This window comes from Clytia hemisphaerica, unplaced genomic scaffold (assembly GCF_902728285.1).
Source record: "Clytia hemisphaerica strain Z4C2 unplaced genomic scaffold, Clytia hemisphaerica genome assembly, whole genome shotgun sequence".
Taxonomy (NCBI): Eukaryota; Metazoa; Cnidaria; class Hydrozoa; order Leptothecata; family Clytiidae; genus Clytia; species Clytia hemisphaerica.
Window position 1 is genome coordinate 875,466 of NW_027103507.1, and position 16,079 is coordinate 891,544.

At 33.6% G+C, this 16,079-nt stretch overlaps 1 protein-coding gene across 2 annotated transcripts; it reads left to right on the forward strand.

Moving 5' to 3' along the window:
* The first annotated feature begins 1,053 nt into the window (after positions 1–1,053).
* Positions 1,054–15,706, forward strand: LOC136798917 (serine/threonine-protein kinase PAK 3-like). 2 transcript variants are annotated; one of them, XM_067055588.1, is made up of 14 exons: positions 1,054–1,431; positions 5,507–5,601; positions 6,706–6,868; positions 7,099–7,241; positions 7,476–7,611; positions 7,774–7,837; positions 8,844–8,892; positions 9,368–9,409; positions 10,773–10,868; positions 11,201–11,293; positions 11,603–11,702; positions 13,258–13,454; positions 13,735–13,872; positions 14,193–15,706. In XM_067055588.1, exons 1-14 carry the CDS (start codon positions 1,281–1,283, stop codon positions 14,277–14,279), a joined length of 1,554 nt encoding a protein of 517 aa, XP_066911689.1. In that variant the 5' UTR covers positions 1,054–1,280; the 3' UTR covers positions 14,280–15,706. The 2 variants fall into 2 exon arrangements, with proteins under 2 accessions (XP_066911689.1, XP_066911690.1); XM_067055589.1 differs by lacking the exon at positions 1,054–1,431 and adding an exon at positions 5,300–5,396 and having other exon boundaries at positions 14,193–14,529.
* Positions 15,707–16,079: the final 373 nt, after the last annotated feature.

Below are 16,079 nucleotides of genomic sequence, written 5' to 3' on the forward strand. Positions count from 1 at the left end.
TCCGAGATAATCTTTGAAAAATCTTTTTTCTACTGCCTGCAATACCAAATAAAAGAGGGTAACTTATTTATGGCACACCCGGTATGTGCTCTAAAAAAAGGAGCGAAATTTGAGTTAATTTGGGCGAAAAATCGACACTTACGTTATAGTGTATATTGTCTTCTTTTTTTTAGTTTTGGCATACTAATTTATAACTTAAGGCAAAAATGGCCAGAGAATGTGAAAACATTTTAAATAATAATTTTGTTTCGATTTTCTCACTTTCTATCCTTAGACTTAGAGTGCACTTTCCCACCAACCACCTAAACCACCCTCGCGCAAAATACATACAGTGCACTTTGGGGAGCCTGAAAATACCACCGGCACCCTTAAGAGCCACATTTTTTTTGGCGCAAATGATAAAGAGTAAAAAAGTTAGCGATGATGGTACTCTTAGGTTCCAAATAAACGGGCCCCCCGCTTGTTAATTTTTCGAAAATTTTCCACCCCCCCCCCCGGACCATATTAGGACCCCCCCGTTTATTAATCTCTAAGAATATTTTCAGCTGTGAAAGAGAAGTCTCCTTATTTTGCTCTAAATAGCCTGATTTTAGCCTATTTTTACCTTATTTTGGGGTTTCAAAAGTACAATTTCCAACCCCCCCGGCAATTAGGTCTCCCCCCGTTTATTAAAATCTAGAAAATTTTCCAACCCACCTGTCTATTCGAACCCCCCCGTTTATTTGGAACCTAAGAGTAGTCTGCAGAGTGTGAGATGGGAGAGCGCAGAGAGCAGACCAGAGACAACGGCGTTTGGAGGGACGTTACAATACAAATGCCGTAATGTGACAAGAAAATCGGGGATATGATATTGGATACCGAGTATCTGGAGTATCAGAGGCCAAGTTTTCAAAGAGAAAATATTTGTTCGAGCTGTGATGCTCACACACACGCACACGGCGCAGATATTGGGAGCAAGACAGATGAAGTTCCGCTGTTTTCTTCTAAAATATCACCGGGCGTGTAAAAAATTTCGTCCGGGCTGAGATTGTTTCTCGTGCCAGTCTTTTTTCTGGGAGTGTCGTCAGCGGTCAGCAAGAAGTAAACGTCTCCAGTGACAAAATTGACAGAATTTTGGAACAATTGCATTTTTCCTGGAGTGAAACTTCCAATAAGAACTTTTCTAAGGCAATGAGGAATTAGTGTAGAGTATGCTTACAACATTTTTTGAGCTGGACAATTGAAATAATTTGAAATTTCTTGCTTTAAAAACCGAGTCATAACTAACAAGATTGACAAAAATGAATGATGAACGGGGACCTGCTCCACCAGTAAGAATGGCCTCACAGAAAGGACCAAATGATTCTGGGCAAAATATGGGCAGTAAACCTCTTCCTATAGCACCCATGCAAGATGAGAAGAAGAAGAAAGGGTTAAAAATCTTCACTCAAGGTATATATACTTTTTGTGGGACTAAATCATAACATTGACATATTACGTCAGAATCCAAGCGTTAAACTTTTGCCACAGTCTAGCTTATGATATTTTTGCTGCTTGTTCAACGCTTTGGGTAGGTAATGCGCGTTGGTTTTTTCTTGCAATGCAAGTTCAGTCTCTGATTGGCCAGATTTTGTGCGTACTACAGTAGAGTCCCCTGCCCAGTTGGCGACTGGTCTAGTTGGCGACCGAACGTCTTTGAACCCAGAAAAGTCATACAAAAACAAACCTCTGGAGAAGTTCTTTTGGTAGTTATCTGCCTTGACCTATTTCACGTCCTATTTCCCGTACTGTGTAAAAAAGGTTTTAGAAAAAAACGAGTAGAATCCGAAAGATCCAACGTTGCACGGAAGCACACGAAAAAGCCAGATTTTTCAAAAAAAATAAAAAATGGCTACCTGTGGACAAAAAAGCTACCTGTGGACAAAAAAGCTTTGTAAGAAAAAACGCTTCAACTCCCACGCCAAAAAATACTTGTCAAAAACAATGAGTATGTTAGAAAGCATTTCTGTAAAAATCAGCTCGATACAGTTTCCTTCGTGTGAAATATTGATAAAAAGGTTGATGCAATCAGCTTCGAAATTTGACGTCCAGTCTGCGACCGACCAAACTCAAAAAATGAAAAAGAAGACTCAACATTGCGATCAAAACATTCCAGACGCGAAGAGAAAAAAAACAGGCATAAAAAATTCCCGCGATTTTATCAAATGAAGACTCTCCATAGACCGCCACTTTCAAAACAAAACAAAAACAAACTTTAGAAAAAAATGGCGACTTGAAGAAAAATTCTGAAAAAACATGCCAAAGGGAAATGTAAGTGAGCTATTTTAAAACAAAAGAACGAGTGTAAATAAATTTAATACGGGAAAGCTTATGAGTTTTTTTATCATCCTGATCAATTAATATGACCTAACCTGCAAGTAGAGCACTGATTTTCTCTTTTTAACGATCGGTCGCAGACTGGTACGTCGGTCGGGAACTGGGCACTAGTACCGCTTGCTTTGAAAGTTTTTTATTCTAAGAAGATCGCCTCAAATAAAAAATCAAAACAAACACGAAGAACATGTTAAAAGTTGTCTAACCATTGGTTGAAAAGGATTTTCAAAAAAGTTAAAAGTAAGTGAAAAATTTGAGTCCAAAAATTTCGGTCGCCAACTGGGCAGGGTATATACTCTACTTTCGCGTGTATTTTTATAATCTCGATGTGCGCGCACAATTTATGGAAAGCTGACTAGTAGATTTGAAAGTCTTTTAGAGCTTGTGAAAGAGTTTTTATGGTAATTTGATTATGTGTAGTTGCCTGGGTTTTCGAAGCAGTTTAGCTGGAATCCTTCAGATCCTTGGTTAGAAAAAGCTATACCTATTTACTTTTTTCTTGTCAGTTTCAACAAGCCATCAACCAACAAAATAACACTGATATCAAAAAATTCATACAACCTTTCCGTCACATTATGAAAACGTTTCGAAAATTCTAACCAATCAGGTTTACAATCAGAATTCCTCTGAGAATTAGCCATTTAGCAAGAGCCGGGAAATTCAAACTTACATAATTGGAAAATTATTTTCCTCTCGCCCATCTAGAGAGTGTGAGCCCTGATATTTTTATCTCACGGACTTGAGAAGTCAAGAAAACAAAAGTGATCGATATTCTTTGAAGGAAGTATTAGCCAAAAAAGTCTATCGACAAAATGATGTCTTGCAAGGTATGCGCTAGAATCGCTCGTAAAAAATTGGCAATAATAAATTTTTTGAGGGGGAAACCTCATAGACACAAAAAATCTGGCGGATTTACTGCCTCTTTGACTCAATTTTAGTCAATTTTCAAGAGTCTGTAGGGTGAAGAGAAACAAAGATATTTGTTTATCCAGGATCCTGCCAGGGCTGCAAATGAATATTCTTGGTCACTCAGACATAATGGTCAAACTCAAAAGCCTCTCAGTCATCCAGTCGTGATAATTTTTCAACTAGCTGGATATTGTTTTTTCTAACCTCAATAAGAGCGATTCAATAAAAGTGAACTTAAACACACAAAAGAAAAGGTTTGATCCTTTGGTGAAATATTCAAAAAGTTCCTCTACAGTAGTTTCAATTTTCAGTGGGTATTATTCTAGCTTTTCGCTTATCGCGCATTTTTTGCGTTAAACACAAACTTTCTCGGTCGTTTGTAATAATTATGCACTGCCAAATTTGGTTCTCCATTGTTCTTACTGTCAAGTCAGGATTAATGATGACCCCGCCTTAGAAAAAAAAGAAGAGTTTGTCAGTTTTATGCATAATATTAATTTGTCAGATATTCTATTCACACTTTTCCTAGACTAGACAGCATACCTCTTTTGACGAAGATAATTTTTTTTGTTCATGTAAAATGTCTACGAGACCAAAGTGCCGCAAAGTAATCAGTAAGAAGAGACCACTTTTTGTTGTCTTGCAGATTTTCTATATAAACTTCTCACAGGGATTACGTGTCACTGTGTTGTGTCAACTTGTCAGCATTGTATTGTTGCTAAGAGAAAGATTGAAGAGGTAAGACAAGTCTAAGTCCCTAATCCTGATATATAAGTTTATATAAGTCTAGACTACTTGGTTGGATTTGTTTGGAAACTATCCCTGTACTTAGGCAAAAGGGTTGCCCGGTATGTGTGAGCCATGATAAGGGTCCCTTTTAATCCTCGAAAGTCCCTTAACCCTATTCATACTAGGCTTTTAGGGGCGGTTCAGAACTAGGGCAGCTTTTCCTGTAACTTCCACCCCCTAACTTTTGATTTAATTGGGTATTTTTGGATGAAATTGGACGCACATGATCCTTGTCACATAAGGTAACTTTGACAAGAAATATTTTTGATGAAGTCACTCATCAATCAAAAATTTTCTTTGTTCTTATAAATAGCTATTGTATTCTAACAAAGGCTTTAGAAAAATGCTTTTTTTATCCTAAAATGTTCAATTTAAGAAAATATTAAATCCCATTTCATCCACAAGGCCCAGCGCAACACATCAGTAAAAAGGATAAATTCAGATTTCAAGTAAGTTGGGTAAAGTACCTAAAATACCTTAATTACAGCCTATAAAATAAGAACATGATGAGAACAATATGAGGCTCAAAGTGCAAAAAAATAAGAACAGCCGAGCCTCAGCAAAATTTTACTGGTTCTCATAAAAAAAGTGTAGCATCTAGATATGGAGAAATCTATTTCAATTTTTACTGTTGTTATTTTGAAATAACGATGTATCACAAATATATCCATCAGCTCTACAAATGGACACTTTGTGAAATTCAATTAATGGGCAATACTTTCCCTGGACAGAATCTCTTAATTTTTACAGGGTTTACATGACTTATAACCCTGAAATTTTGGGAAGAAATTTTGCAAAAAACTTGGAGGAAAACATAATAAAATTGTTATGGATTAGACAAGGTTTATTCAAGTCTTCCATAGCTTATGTTAATTTTGTTGCAGTAAAGCACAATACATGGACACTCTTTTTCAAGCATATCAAAGTTTTTTTCTTATGAAGTAAATATTCCACTTGCAGGTCGAGTTTGAAAATTTTTGTTTGGAGTGGTTTTTGATTAACACAGTTCATTTTCATGCTAAAACTTGCAAAAAAATTGAGTAAATAAAAAATAGTTATATGATGGCATGTTTCAGTTTCTGTCTTGTTGTTTTGTCATAAGATCTCTAGTCGAGCAAAATGTGACAGATTTAGTGCTTGTGTCAAATTTCCCTCTTGATCAGGAAGTTTCTATATGATGGTTGACTTTTTGGATGTTGTGTCCTAGAAGAGTTTTCAAAAGTTGTTAGTTCTATATATATTTTAGATTATTAAAACAATTGGCAAGAAAATGAGAAATTCAGCAACAACTACAAGCAGTAAAAAGAATTCTCTTAGGAGGTCATCACTGCTAGGATTTCTTGATGGTATGGTAGATTTTTTTAATATGAGAAAATAATTCTTATGTTTTGATGAAATCATTTCTTGTTTTTTTATAATTATCAATCAAAATTATCTATTTTTGTTTTTACATTAGGTATATCTGGCAAAAAGAAGCCTGAAATTTCCCTACCTACACAGTTTGAGCATACTATGCACGTTGGTTTTGACCCCCACACTGGAGAATTCACGGTATGATTATTTTTATTTTTATCAGTTAAATTATCTTCTTTCAGTTGTCGTTTTTATTATACTGTACACTGAACATGGGAAGCCTTTGATCAGTTCACTTGTTTTTTATTTTCCTATTATAAAAATTAAGATTACAACTAAAGAATTCTGATGAATCACTACTGGATATTTAGATTAAAGCTTCTTTTCTTTTCACCTGAAAAAGCTTTTTTCACTATAGGTGTAAAACTTTTGAATAGAATATTTAATGTTTCACCAACTCAATATTTTTTGACTGATTTAATTTTGCTGGATATAATAATCATAATGATTTTAAACAAAAACATTAGTGAAACAGCTGTTTGATGGATCTTTCTTCCAAAAAAATGTCTTAAAAAGCTTTTCCATAATTTCAGACAAAAGTTAGATAAAAAACATTTTCATTTGAAATTCAGTATGAATTTACTAAATAAGTAACTTTTACGACGATAATCATCCTTTAAATAAATAACACTTTTCCTTCCTTATAAGTCAACAATCATTTACTTTATACCTGATCTTGCATCAACAAGTCAGACATTTAATTCCTATGCATTTTAAATTAAAACTAAATAATGTGGTTGAACCATATTTTAAGTTCTAAGAAAACAAAACTTTGTAGAACTGTGGTTTTTGATGATAAAATATGGCACAAAAAACAACAGAAGGTGTAAGGACCTATTTTAAGAATTTATAAAATTATAATTTTAACACTTTCCCTTATTATAGCTTGACTGAATGTACTTGATATGACTCAACTGTAACTGATTAAATTTTCATTTTCATGCTTTAACCTCCTTGATCGATAGGGTTTTAACCTTCTAATATTTTGAGATGCTTCCTTACCAAAAAAACTCTACCTCTCCTTTATCCAGTGTATAATACGAATGTGAAAATCATTATAACCATCAATCTTTGTTTTGTTCCAAAGGCATAATGTAGTGCTTCATGTCACAAAACATTGTTTATTTCTCAAAAATTAAAAATTTCATAGCTAGTTCATTTTAATGAACAAACAAAGAACTTTAATAAGATGCAGAAGTGTTGTCTTGGTGAAATTTTTGTTATTTTCTCCTGTCTCTTTAGGGAATGCCAGAATCATGGTCCAAATTACTACAAGTTGCAAATATCTCCACTGCAGAACAAAAACAGAATCCTCAAGCAGTTATTGATGTTCTAAAATTTTATGATTCAAGCACTAAGGAAAAAGAAGATGACAAATTTATGAACTTTAATAAAGGCAGCAGTCGTAAGGATTTTTACCCAGTCTACATCTAATTATATAACTCTGTTTTATACCTTTAGGATTCATCAAGAAAGCTGTGAAAAGCTATGATTTTAATTTCTAACTTAGCTGATATTGTATGGATAGAACAGAGCCTACTTCTAAGTTCTGACCTACCTTTGTTCTATTACAAAGTCACCAAGAGTTTTATCAGTGTAAGCTTTAATCTTGTTGTCTTTGATTCCTCAATTTAGCAACTTATGGAACACAGACATCAGGGCCTCAAACACCAGAAGACTCACTCGAAGAACCACGATACAACAAACCAACAGAAGCGCAACAAAGGGTAGAAGCTCCACCTGCTCTCCCTGCACGACCAGAACACACAAAATCTAGGGTAATTATTTCTGTCTTTTTCTACAATAAGGCTGCTTTTACATTTTGATTTTAAAATTACCAAAATATAAACAGAACTATCATAAGTGGCTAAAAAAATACAAAAATTTCAACATTCCCACCTCCAAAATCTAGGGTTGGGTGACGGCAAACCAAAATTTTTTAACTCCAAAAACCTGCCATGGTTCTAACGATTTCTACCAAATTTTCCAAAATAAGTTTCCTTTTTACACAGTTTATCACAGCAGAACAACTGGCTGGATCAGGAGTTAAAGCTGCCCCACCACCAAAACCTGAAAATACTAGCAACAAACCAACACAAGCCGTTAAAAGGCGGAAAATGACAGATGAAGAAATCATGGCAAAACTAAGTATGTTAGAGCTTTGATAAGATGACTTTTTGAATGGCATACAGTGACATGAACTATTTATCAAGTTAAGACAAGTATAATTACCCTGGGCTACACCCAAGTGTTTTACATTGAGTTGGAGACTTTGTAAAAAATAATATTTTATATTTTTCTTTTTTGTAGGGACTATAGTCACTGTTGGTGACCCAAAGAAAAAGTATACAAAATTCGAAAAAATTGGCCAGGGGTATGTTCTGTGAATTACTACTGGGTGCACCAAAAAAAAGTATACAGGTGTTTGTTTAGATATTGTAAGCTTTAGGTGTTTGTGTTCTTTTTTAATCGTATAGTAGATGCTCTAACTTAAATTTTGAGTTATCATACATAAGGTTTTAAAAAGTAGTTCGAAAATTATTTCAAAAAAACTGACTTTTTTTTTATTACGAAATTTCAAAAAATCATCAAAAACAGCGAGCAAACTTTTCTCTTGACACTTACCTTTTTTACAAATAAAAATACCAAAAAATGCAACTGTTTTCATCCAAACTCGCTACGGAATTAAAAAATATGGTAAAGCAAGCTATTCCCATGTGGGATATTAATTTTGGAAAAGAGGAAAAAGATTTTGGAAATCTCCAAGAGAAGTTTTGAAAGTATGTGTGTGCTATGTGAGAAAAAATTTTGAAAAAATAGATCACCATTCCTCGACTACTTGCTCAAAGAACTTGGGTCTGCATTGAGTTTGCTCGTGTTGGAAATGTTCATGACGTGCAAATAAAAAACTGAAACTGTTGGCAAAATATAAATAAGAAAAAAAGAATCAGAGATACAATAAGATTGTGTTTTTGTCATCTCGTCTTATTTATAGCGTGATTGCTGTTTTTAACGATTTAATTTTTGAAATTTCGACATGGAAAAAAAGTCAGTTTTTATTCAATAACTTTCGTCGAACTACTTTTTCAAATTTAATACATGATAGCTCAAAATTCAAGTTAGAGCATCCTCTATACGATAAAAAAATAAAGAACAAAAAATTTTAATCATGAAGCTCACAATAATATCTCAACAAACCTGTTTACCTTTTTTTTTGGTGCACCCGGTATAACATAATAAATTACCATAACTACTTTCCCTTCATATCAAAATCATTTGTCAATCCTAGCCGTTCTTACATGTTATCAAACAGAAGTTTTGATTTGAAATAGAAAAGTTTTTTTTTTCATTTAGTATATTTTTATGTTTTCTTTATTTAGTGCTTCTGGTGTTGTCTTCACAGCTATAGAAATCGCAACTGGGAATGAGGTATGCTTCTTTTGTGACATCATTGTTGTACATTATCTTTCAAAGCCAATAATTTCTTAAAAAACAATTAGCTTATAAATCCTTTCAGTCCCAGGATACTGCTGGGTGATCCTCTGAGGGCCATCTTTGACTGCAAAATCTTTGGAACAAAGAGGTTTTCAAAGTAAGCTCTTGTAGCTACTGTTAAAAAGCAGAAAGTTTTGATGAAAAGAGGCTGGTTTGGGTTGGTCATCCCCTTTTACAATGCCTGGCCATAATGTCAAAACCTGAAAATAGAATGAATTTTGATAGTTTTGTCCAATATTTGTTCTTTTATATTCCTAAGAAAGGCTATTTTCACAGCATCATGAATTTTGGGTTAAAATTTCAAGGACTTCCTTTCTGGGAGTCAGTTTGATTTTCAAAAAATTTTGGAACCCCTTATGAAAGAGACTTTTGTTATGGCAACTATTATATAATTTCTAATTATTTTCAGGTTGCTATAAAACAAATGAATTTATCACAACAACCGAAAAAGGTACGTTTATATTTCTTTGCCATGTTAACTTACGATGGAAAAATGGATGACTGTTCTTAAACCATACAACGAAAAAAATTGAGTGGTACAACAGATATAATATCTGTATATATAATAACTAAAGTCTGTTTCAAATTAACTGGCAGTGTTTTTTCAAACCTCAATAACTTTTGATAGAATTTGAATTATAAGTAGCGATTTGGTGCTCTTTGAAAAGACAAACTAGGAGTGGGATATTGTCATAATAAAAAAAATTCTAAAAAGATTGGAAAATGAAAATTAAAAATGAAGAAAAGGAAAATCAACTTCTTCAATATAATTGTGCTATAATTATCATTTTCACATGAGTGATTCTTTGATCTTAGAATATCATCAATGTGAAAAGATTTAAAAAAAATATTTATTCCATCGAAAGATATAGTCTAGAGTTTATCAATGATTGACTTCAAAAATCATCAAAAAACAGCCAACCAGGGCAAAGTATTTTTTGATTGAATGAATATATAATATATTTTTTCACATTTATGACGTTCTAAGATTGAAGAGTTTCTGATAGAAAAATGAAGATCATAGCATTATTCTACAAGAAGTTGATTTTCTTCTTCTTCATTTTACATTTTCGTTTTTTCATTTTTTCATTTTTTCTTTTTTGATAATATCCCACTCAAGATTATCTTTTTAACGAGCACAAAATCGCTAACTAATTAAAATTCTATCAAAAGTTATTTTGAGGGTTGAAAAAACACTGCCAGCTAATTTGAAATAGACTTTAATGAAGTAGTTTTGGTCCACCTCGAAGAAGTGTAAGAGTACAGTTTGTCTTTGTATTAATTAGAATCTATTATATCATATTGTTAACCGGTTACTTTTTCGAAGCGGGCTACATGGCTTTTTGCGCAATGCAATTGGTTCTTTTCGCATGACGACGGGCCTACTTTTTGTTGCCCGTCGTTAGGAAAATTCATTGTGACGTCACTTTTTCAAAGGAAAATGAACAATGCGTTGACATCATTTCTCGTATTTTTTATTTCTGACGTCAGAAATTATAGCAATTTTTATCTCCTTCCGCTTGTTTTTTCTGCTTTATTTCGCTATTTTTCCTGGATAAAGCGCTAAAAATCAATCAAAGTTGAAGGAAACGGTTAACAAATACAATAATGACCGGTTTTTTTCGGGCTGTACTGAAAATATTGCCCTCGGTAAACGCAACAACCTCGCAAGCTCGGTCGTTACTTGACCTCGGGCAATATTTCTCAGTACAGCCCTCACTAACCGGTCATTATTGTATTAATAATACTCAACCAGACTGAAACCTCAACCAGACTATTTTTTTCAATAATCTTGACGCTTTGTCTTTTTACAGGAACTTATTATAAATGAAATTCTTGTGATGAGAGAGAACAAACACCCGAACATTGTAAATTACGTGGACAGTTACCTCGTGGGTGAAGAATTATGGGTAAGAAAACTTGATCATTATGTACTTTGTGATCGTTTAACAAAAGAATAATTTCATAACTAAGATTGTGCGAGGCCTGGAAAACCTAAGTTTAAAAACCCGAGTTGGTGAAAACCTGAGTTGTGAAAACCCGAGTTATGGAAAACATAACTCGAATTTTTTATCACACAGGTTTTCGTAACTCTGGTTTTTTAACTCTGGTTTTCCAGGCCTCAGATTGTGCAAGCTTTTATTTTATGTTTTGTGAAGCCGGATTTTTGAAACAAACTTTTAACCTGTCTAGTATGTAGAATGAGCGAAACATTGATATCAAATTTTTGTTTCCTTTTTAGGTTGTAATGGAATTTTTAGCAGGAGGTTCATTGACTGATGTTGTGACGGAAACATGCATGGACGAAGGACAAATTGCATCAGTGTCAAGAGAAGTCAGTACCTATGCTATTAAGAATTGACGTTTTACCACTTCGTTTTAACAGACTTATTGTACTGAAATGCCAATTTTCTTGGTAAAACCACGGTTGTTGGAAAATCTTTCAACATGGTCAGTAATCAGGATAATTAGAGCAAAATAAGGGTTTTTTTGACTGCTAAAATAGCTTTAAAAATATTTAAAAAGCCTAAGAACGTCCGAGGGGGTTAAAAAACAATCGAAAAATTAGCAATAGGGGTGTGGGGTGCTGTCTATAGGCTCTTAAGAGTATCTTTTCACTGTTATAATTCTTTTCATTTTTCAGTGTTTGCAAGCATTAGACTTTTTACACGGCAATGGCGTCATCCATCGTGATATTAAAAGTGACAATATTCTGCTTGGACTGGAAGGCACTGTTAAATTAAGTATGCTATTATTGTTCTTTGCATTTTGTTCAGTGCATTTCCTTTGGTATTCTGAAATTCTTAAAGAGATAGGTTCATTTCTGTCTATAGATTTGATTATAATTTAGTAATCCAATAATTTAAAACATTATACTTATGAAAACATTCGAAACTATAAAAAAACATTCGACTGACACTCTTATTTTGATTGGCTTAAAAATTTCGTACGATATTTTGTTAACCAATCAAAATATCGTACGATACTTTTCTTTCAACCAATAGAAATTGTTTTTTACATCAGGGCGATTACAAAAAAGCGGGGTTATTACGGATTTATCGCCCCGCTCGTCCTTTACAAATCTAAGCTAAATGTAATCAGGGGGGGGGTCTTGCAGTTACTCCTTGACACTATGTGGAGTAACTGCAATTTTGGACATTTTCTACAGACACCACCACCCTTGCAGTTATTCCATAGTGTACTAACTGATTTTACCCTCAAAATTGGTGTATACCACCCCCAAAAGTGCCAAATTTGGCAATTTTTTCAATGAATTCCTCATTTTTGATACCATTTTACTGGGTTCGTCTTATTAACGACCGTTCAAGAGTTATATATCTCAATTATTTTCCAAGTTTGTTAAAGTATCTTTCATGCCTTGATTGAAGAAAAAGATTTGTGATTTTTTCTGACTTTTGAAAAAAATGTTTTGAATTTTTTTACTTCCGGAATTTTTAAAAACCTAAAATTTTAAGTGAAAAATTAAAAAATGTGCTCACTTAGTACACCATATCCTACCAAAATCGACAATTTTGGGCTTAGGCACCACCCATGTTGCAGTTAGTCCACTGGTGGAGTAACTGTTTTCCCAAATTTTGGTTTATATACCACCACGGTAGTAATTGTCATAGTGTTTATATAATAACTGCATGACCCCCCCCTGATGTAATCAACCATATAATTAATAAAGATATCAAACCAGAAAAATTGAAAAGTTATTTTAAAATTATTACTTACCTGGAGGGTTTCATACCATGCAATCAATACTAGACCATGCTTCGTGAATGTCTAATCCAAATAAACAGGGAAAGGAATAAACATTGAAAAATTGAAAAGTTATTTTAAAATTATTACTTACCTGGAGGGTTTCATACCATGCAATCAATACTAGACCATGCTTCGTGAATGTCTAATCCAAATAAACAGGGAAAGGAATAAACAGGCAGGTTGGAAAAAATATTCAAATATTGCTTACCCCATAGTAGGGCTTGATTCTCATTTTCAAAGATTGATAGAAAAGGGTCCTAAAAAGGTTCGGGGATAATTGAAAAGAAATTGAAAAAAAAATGGGAGGTCTTTATTAAACCAATCTAAACACCCAAGAGTAAATTGCTGAATTAATCGTTACTCAGTATTCAAAGACAGAGTGTTCTGTTTCGAGAAGTGTTAAAAGAGGAATTTCAGCAAAATTCATTGAAATATTAAGAATCTAGGGTGTAAGTTGTTGTATGTAACTAATTTTCGGTTTGAAACCAAAAACTTTGACCACTGATTTCAATCATTAATACACTTTTACAGCTGATTTTGGTTTCTGTGCGACGATCACACCAGAAGAACAAAAACGTTCAACTATGGTTGGCACGCCATACTGGATGGCTCCCGAGGTTGTAACGCGTAAACAATATGGACCCAAAGTTGATATTTGGAGTTTAGGAATTATGGCAATCGAAATGATCGAAGGTGAACCACCATACCTCAATGAAAACCCCTTAAGGGTAAGTCTATTTCTAACACTTGATTTTGACTGTTTGAATGGCAACCTTCTTCTGTTCAACGTGAGTTTTACGTCTTTTCTCGGAGTTTAATACATTTTTCGTTTAAAAATGTTTTGACCGGCATTGAAATGGGACACCCTCAGAGTAAATTTTTAAAAATTCCGATCTAAGATTTTCTTGTTGGTGGGGCTTGATAGACTGTCTTTAGGATTCAGTTTCAGTGCTACTACTACCTTCTCGGAAGTTTGATCTTATTTATTACTTTTTCTTTCTCTAACAGGCGTTATACTTGATCGCGACGAATGGTACACCAGAGCTGCAACATCCTGAACGATTATCTCCTGTATTTAGAGATTTCTTAAATAAAACACTCGAAATGGATGTGGATAAACGTCCCTCAGCTCGTGAACTTTTAATGGTAAGTTTGTTTAAAATAAAGAGATATGATGGGGAATGACGTATTTATTATGTTTATTTTTCCGAAACCGAAAGAAAACACTTTTCTTGCTCGTAGGCCCTTCCAGACCTGGTTGCGAAATTTTTCGCTCACTAGAAAGTCTAGTTTTGACAAATTCTTGGGATGATTGATACTAGATGGCAGTACCAGACTTCGACTCTCATAATCTTCTCCGATACAAAACAATTGACTATAAAATCTCTTTGCTTTGATGCTCTTGTCACTTTTGACTTATTGTGGATTGTGTGGATTTAGCTTTACTTTTCTTTCTTTTTTTCCAGCATCCTTTCCTTAGACAAGCCAAACCGTTATCAAGTTTACAGCCTCTGATCATGGCTGCTAAAGAAGCATCTGCTCGTCACGGTTAAACACATCTATCACCTATGTGTAATATAGCGACTATCGAAATTAGACTCGTGGTTAGCGAGAGTGGATTTTGATTGAAATGATCGATATATTTTTATGAGCATTTTCAAAAAACTCTTGACCTACCGCCACCGTCGCGCGCTGTGACGATTAATACAAGCACTGCGTGTCTAGTCAAACTTAAAGACTGAAAAGGACGCAGTCGAATAGGAGCTCTGTGTACATAAGAAGATAAATATAGCTTCTTGTCCATGTATGGGAGGATTCATAATTTTTGCAAGAGAAACAAAATCACCCGTATTCCATGAATTATGTGCAAAATTTATTATTTTATAAGAATTTGTTTGTTTTTCCTCCTTTATTTTTCCTGTTCTGATACCGTGTATTTGCATAAAGAAAAGATTAGAGAATTTTAGATTTTGTCAATATTTTTTTCGCATAAATTTATTGAAATTTTCTATTATAATTATGAGTAATTACATCGTCTAGAGTAATAGAAACTATGTTTCAGATAAATCGAGCTATTTTTTCAATCTGACATATATTAGTTAGAGTATTCCACTTGAAACAAATTATCACTTGACTGTTAAAAAAATTTTCTGATTCTAAATTGCCGACTTATTAAGCAGTTTGCAATGTTACATAGCTGTACTACTTAACCTAAAGCCTTGATAATGATGTATTAACTCAGAATTGGAATTACTGCACGTATTAAAGCTCTCTCACCAAGGTTTAGATCAGTATTATATGTTAATAAATGAATACATCTAAAAATATACCCTTGTTGGTATTATGTCTGTATGTAATTTTTTGTTGTTGTTTTTTTAAAGAAATATTTGTTTGTTTCACATTATTATCTTATGATGCCTTTATTTTCTTGTAATTTTTTCTATAGTCTATCATAATGAATTGTTTGCTCTCCGTTTAGTCTGTTTAATGATGTGATTATTAAATGTCATTGCATTTTGTTTCGTTTAGTTGCGTTCGAATTTAATGTTGTCTGTACTCCTGATAATTACCTTTTTTTGAGAAAAGTGTCTTTATTTTAATGTCATCAAAACAATCTGTCCGCTATTAATGTTTAGAATTATCATCATACACCTACCAATTCTAATATCAAAATCTATTTGAGAAAGATTGCTTTGGTTTGACTGTTGTCAAATGATGCAAATGTCTTTAGTCATTTGATTATTGATCCGTTCACAATCATTCGAATCCGAAAAAGTCAAATTCAATGTTCCTCTGGTTTTAGAGTTGAGTTTGTATAATTTTGATAATTCAGCTTGTATTCTCTTTTTGTATTTCTAGTCACACTTACTAAATTTATTTTGCTTTTAATTTTATGCCATGGATATTTTGTACATTTTAAGTGGAAATTCTTTTTATTTTGAAATTCTCACTGAAACACAAAAGATAGAAGGAATTGAAATCCATATTCTCTTTCCGAGCCGAAAATCGAAAATCGACCCTTTGAGAGACAAAATTTTGGTGATTTTGGGACCCTTTAAGAGACTTTTTCCTAAACTTTGGTCCATTTTTTCCAAATTTTGGTTTGATTTTCAACAAATTTTGATCAAAATTTTTGGAAATCGTGACCCTTTGAGAGAGAAATTTTTGATTTTTCGTGATTTTGGGACCCTTTCAGAGACTAACTTTTGAATTTGTACCCCTTTGAGAGACTTTTGAGGAATGAGAAAAGGTACCCTTATGGCTCGCACATACCTGGCACCCATTTTGCCTAAGTACCCCCCCCCCCGGGTCTCTTTCCCAGCTCCTTTACCGTAAAAGTTTGGGCAAAAAAG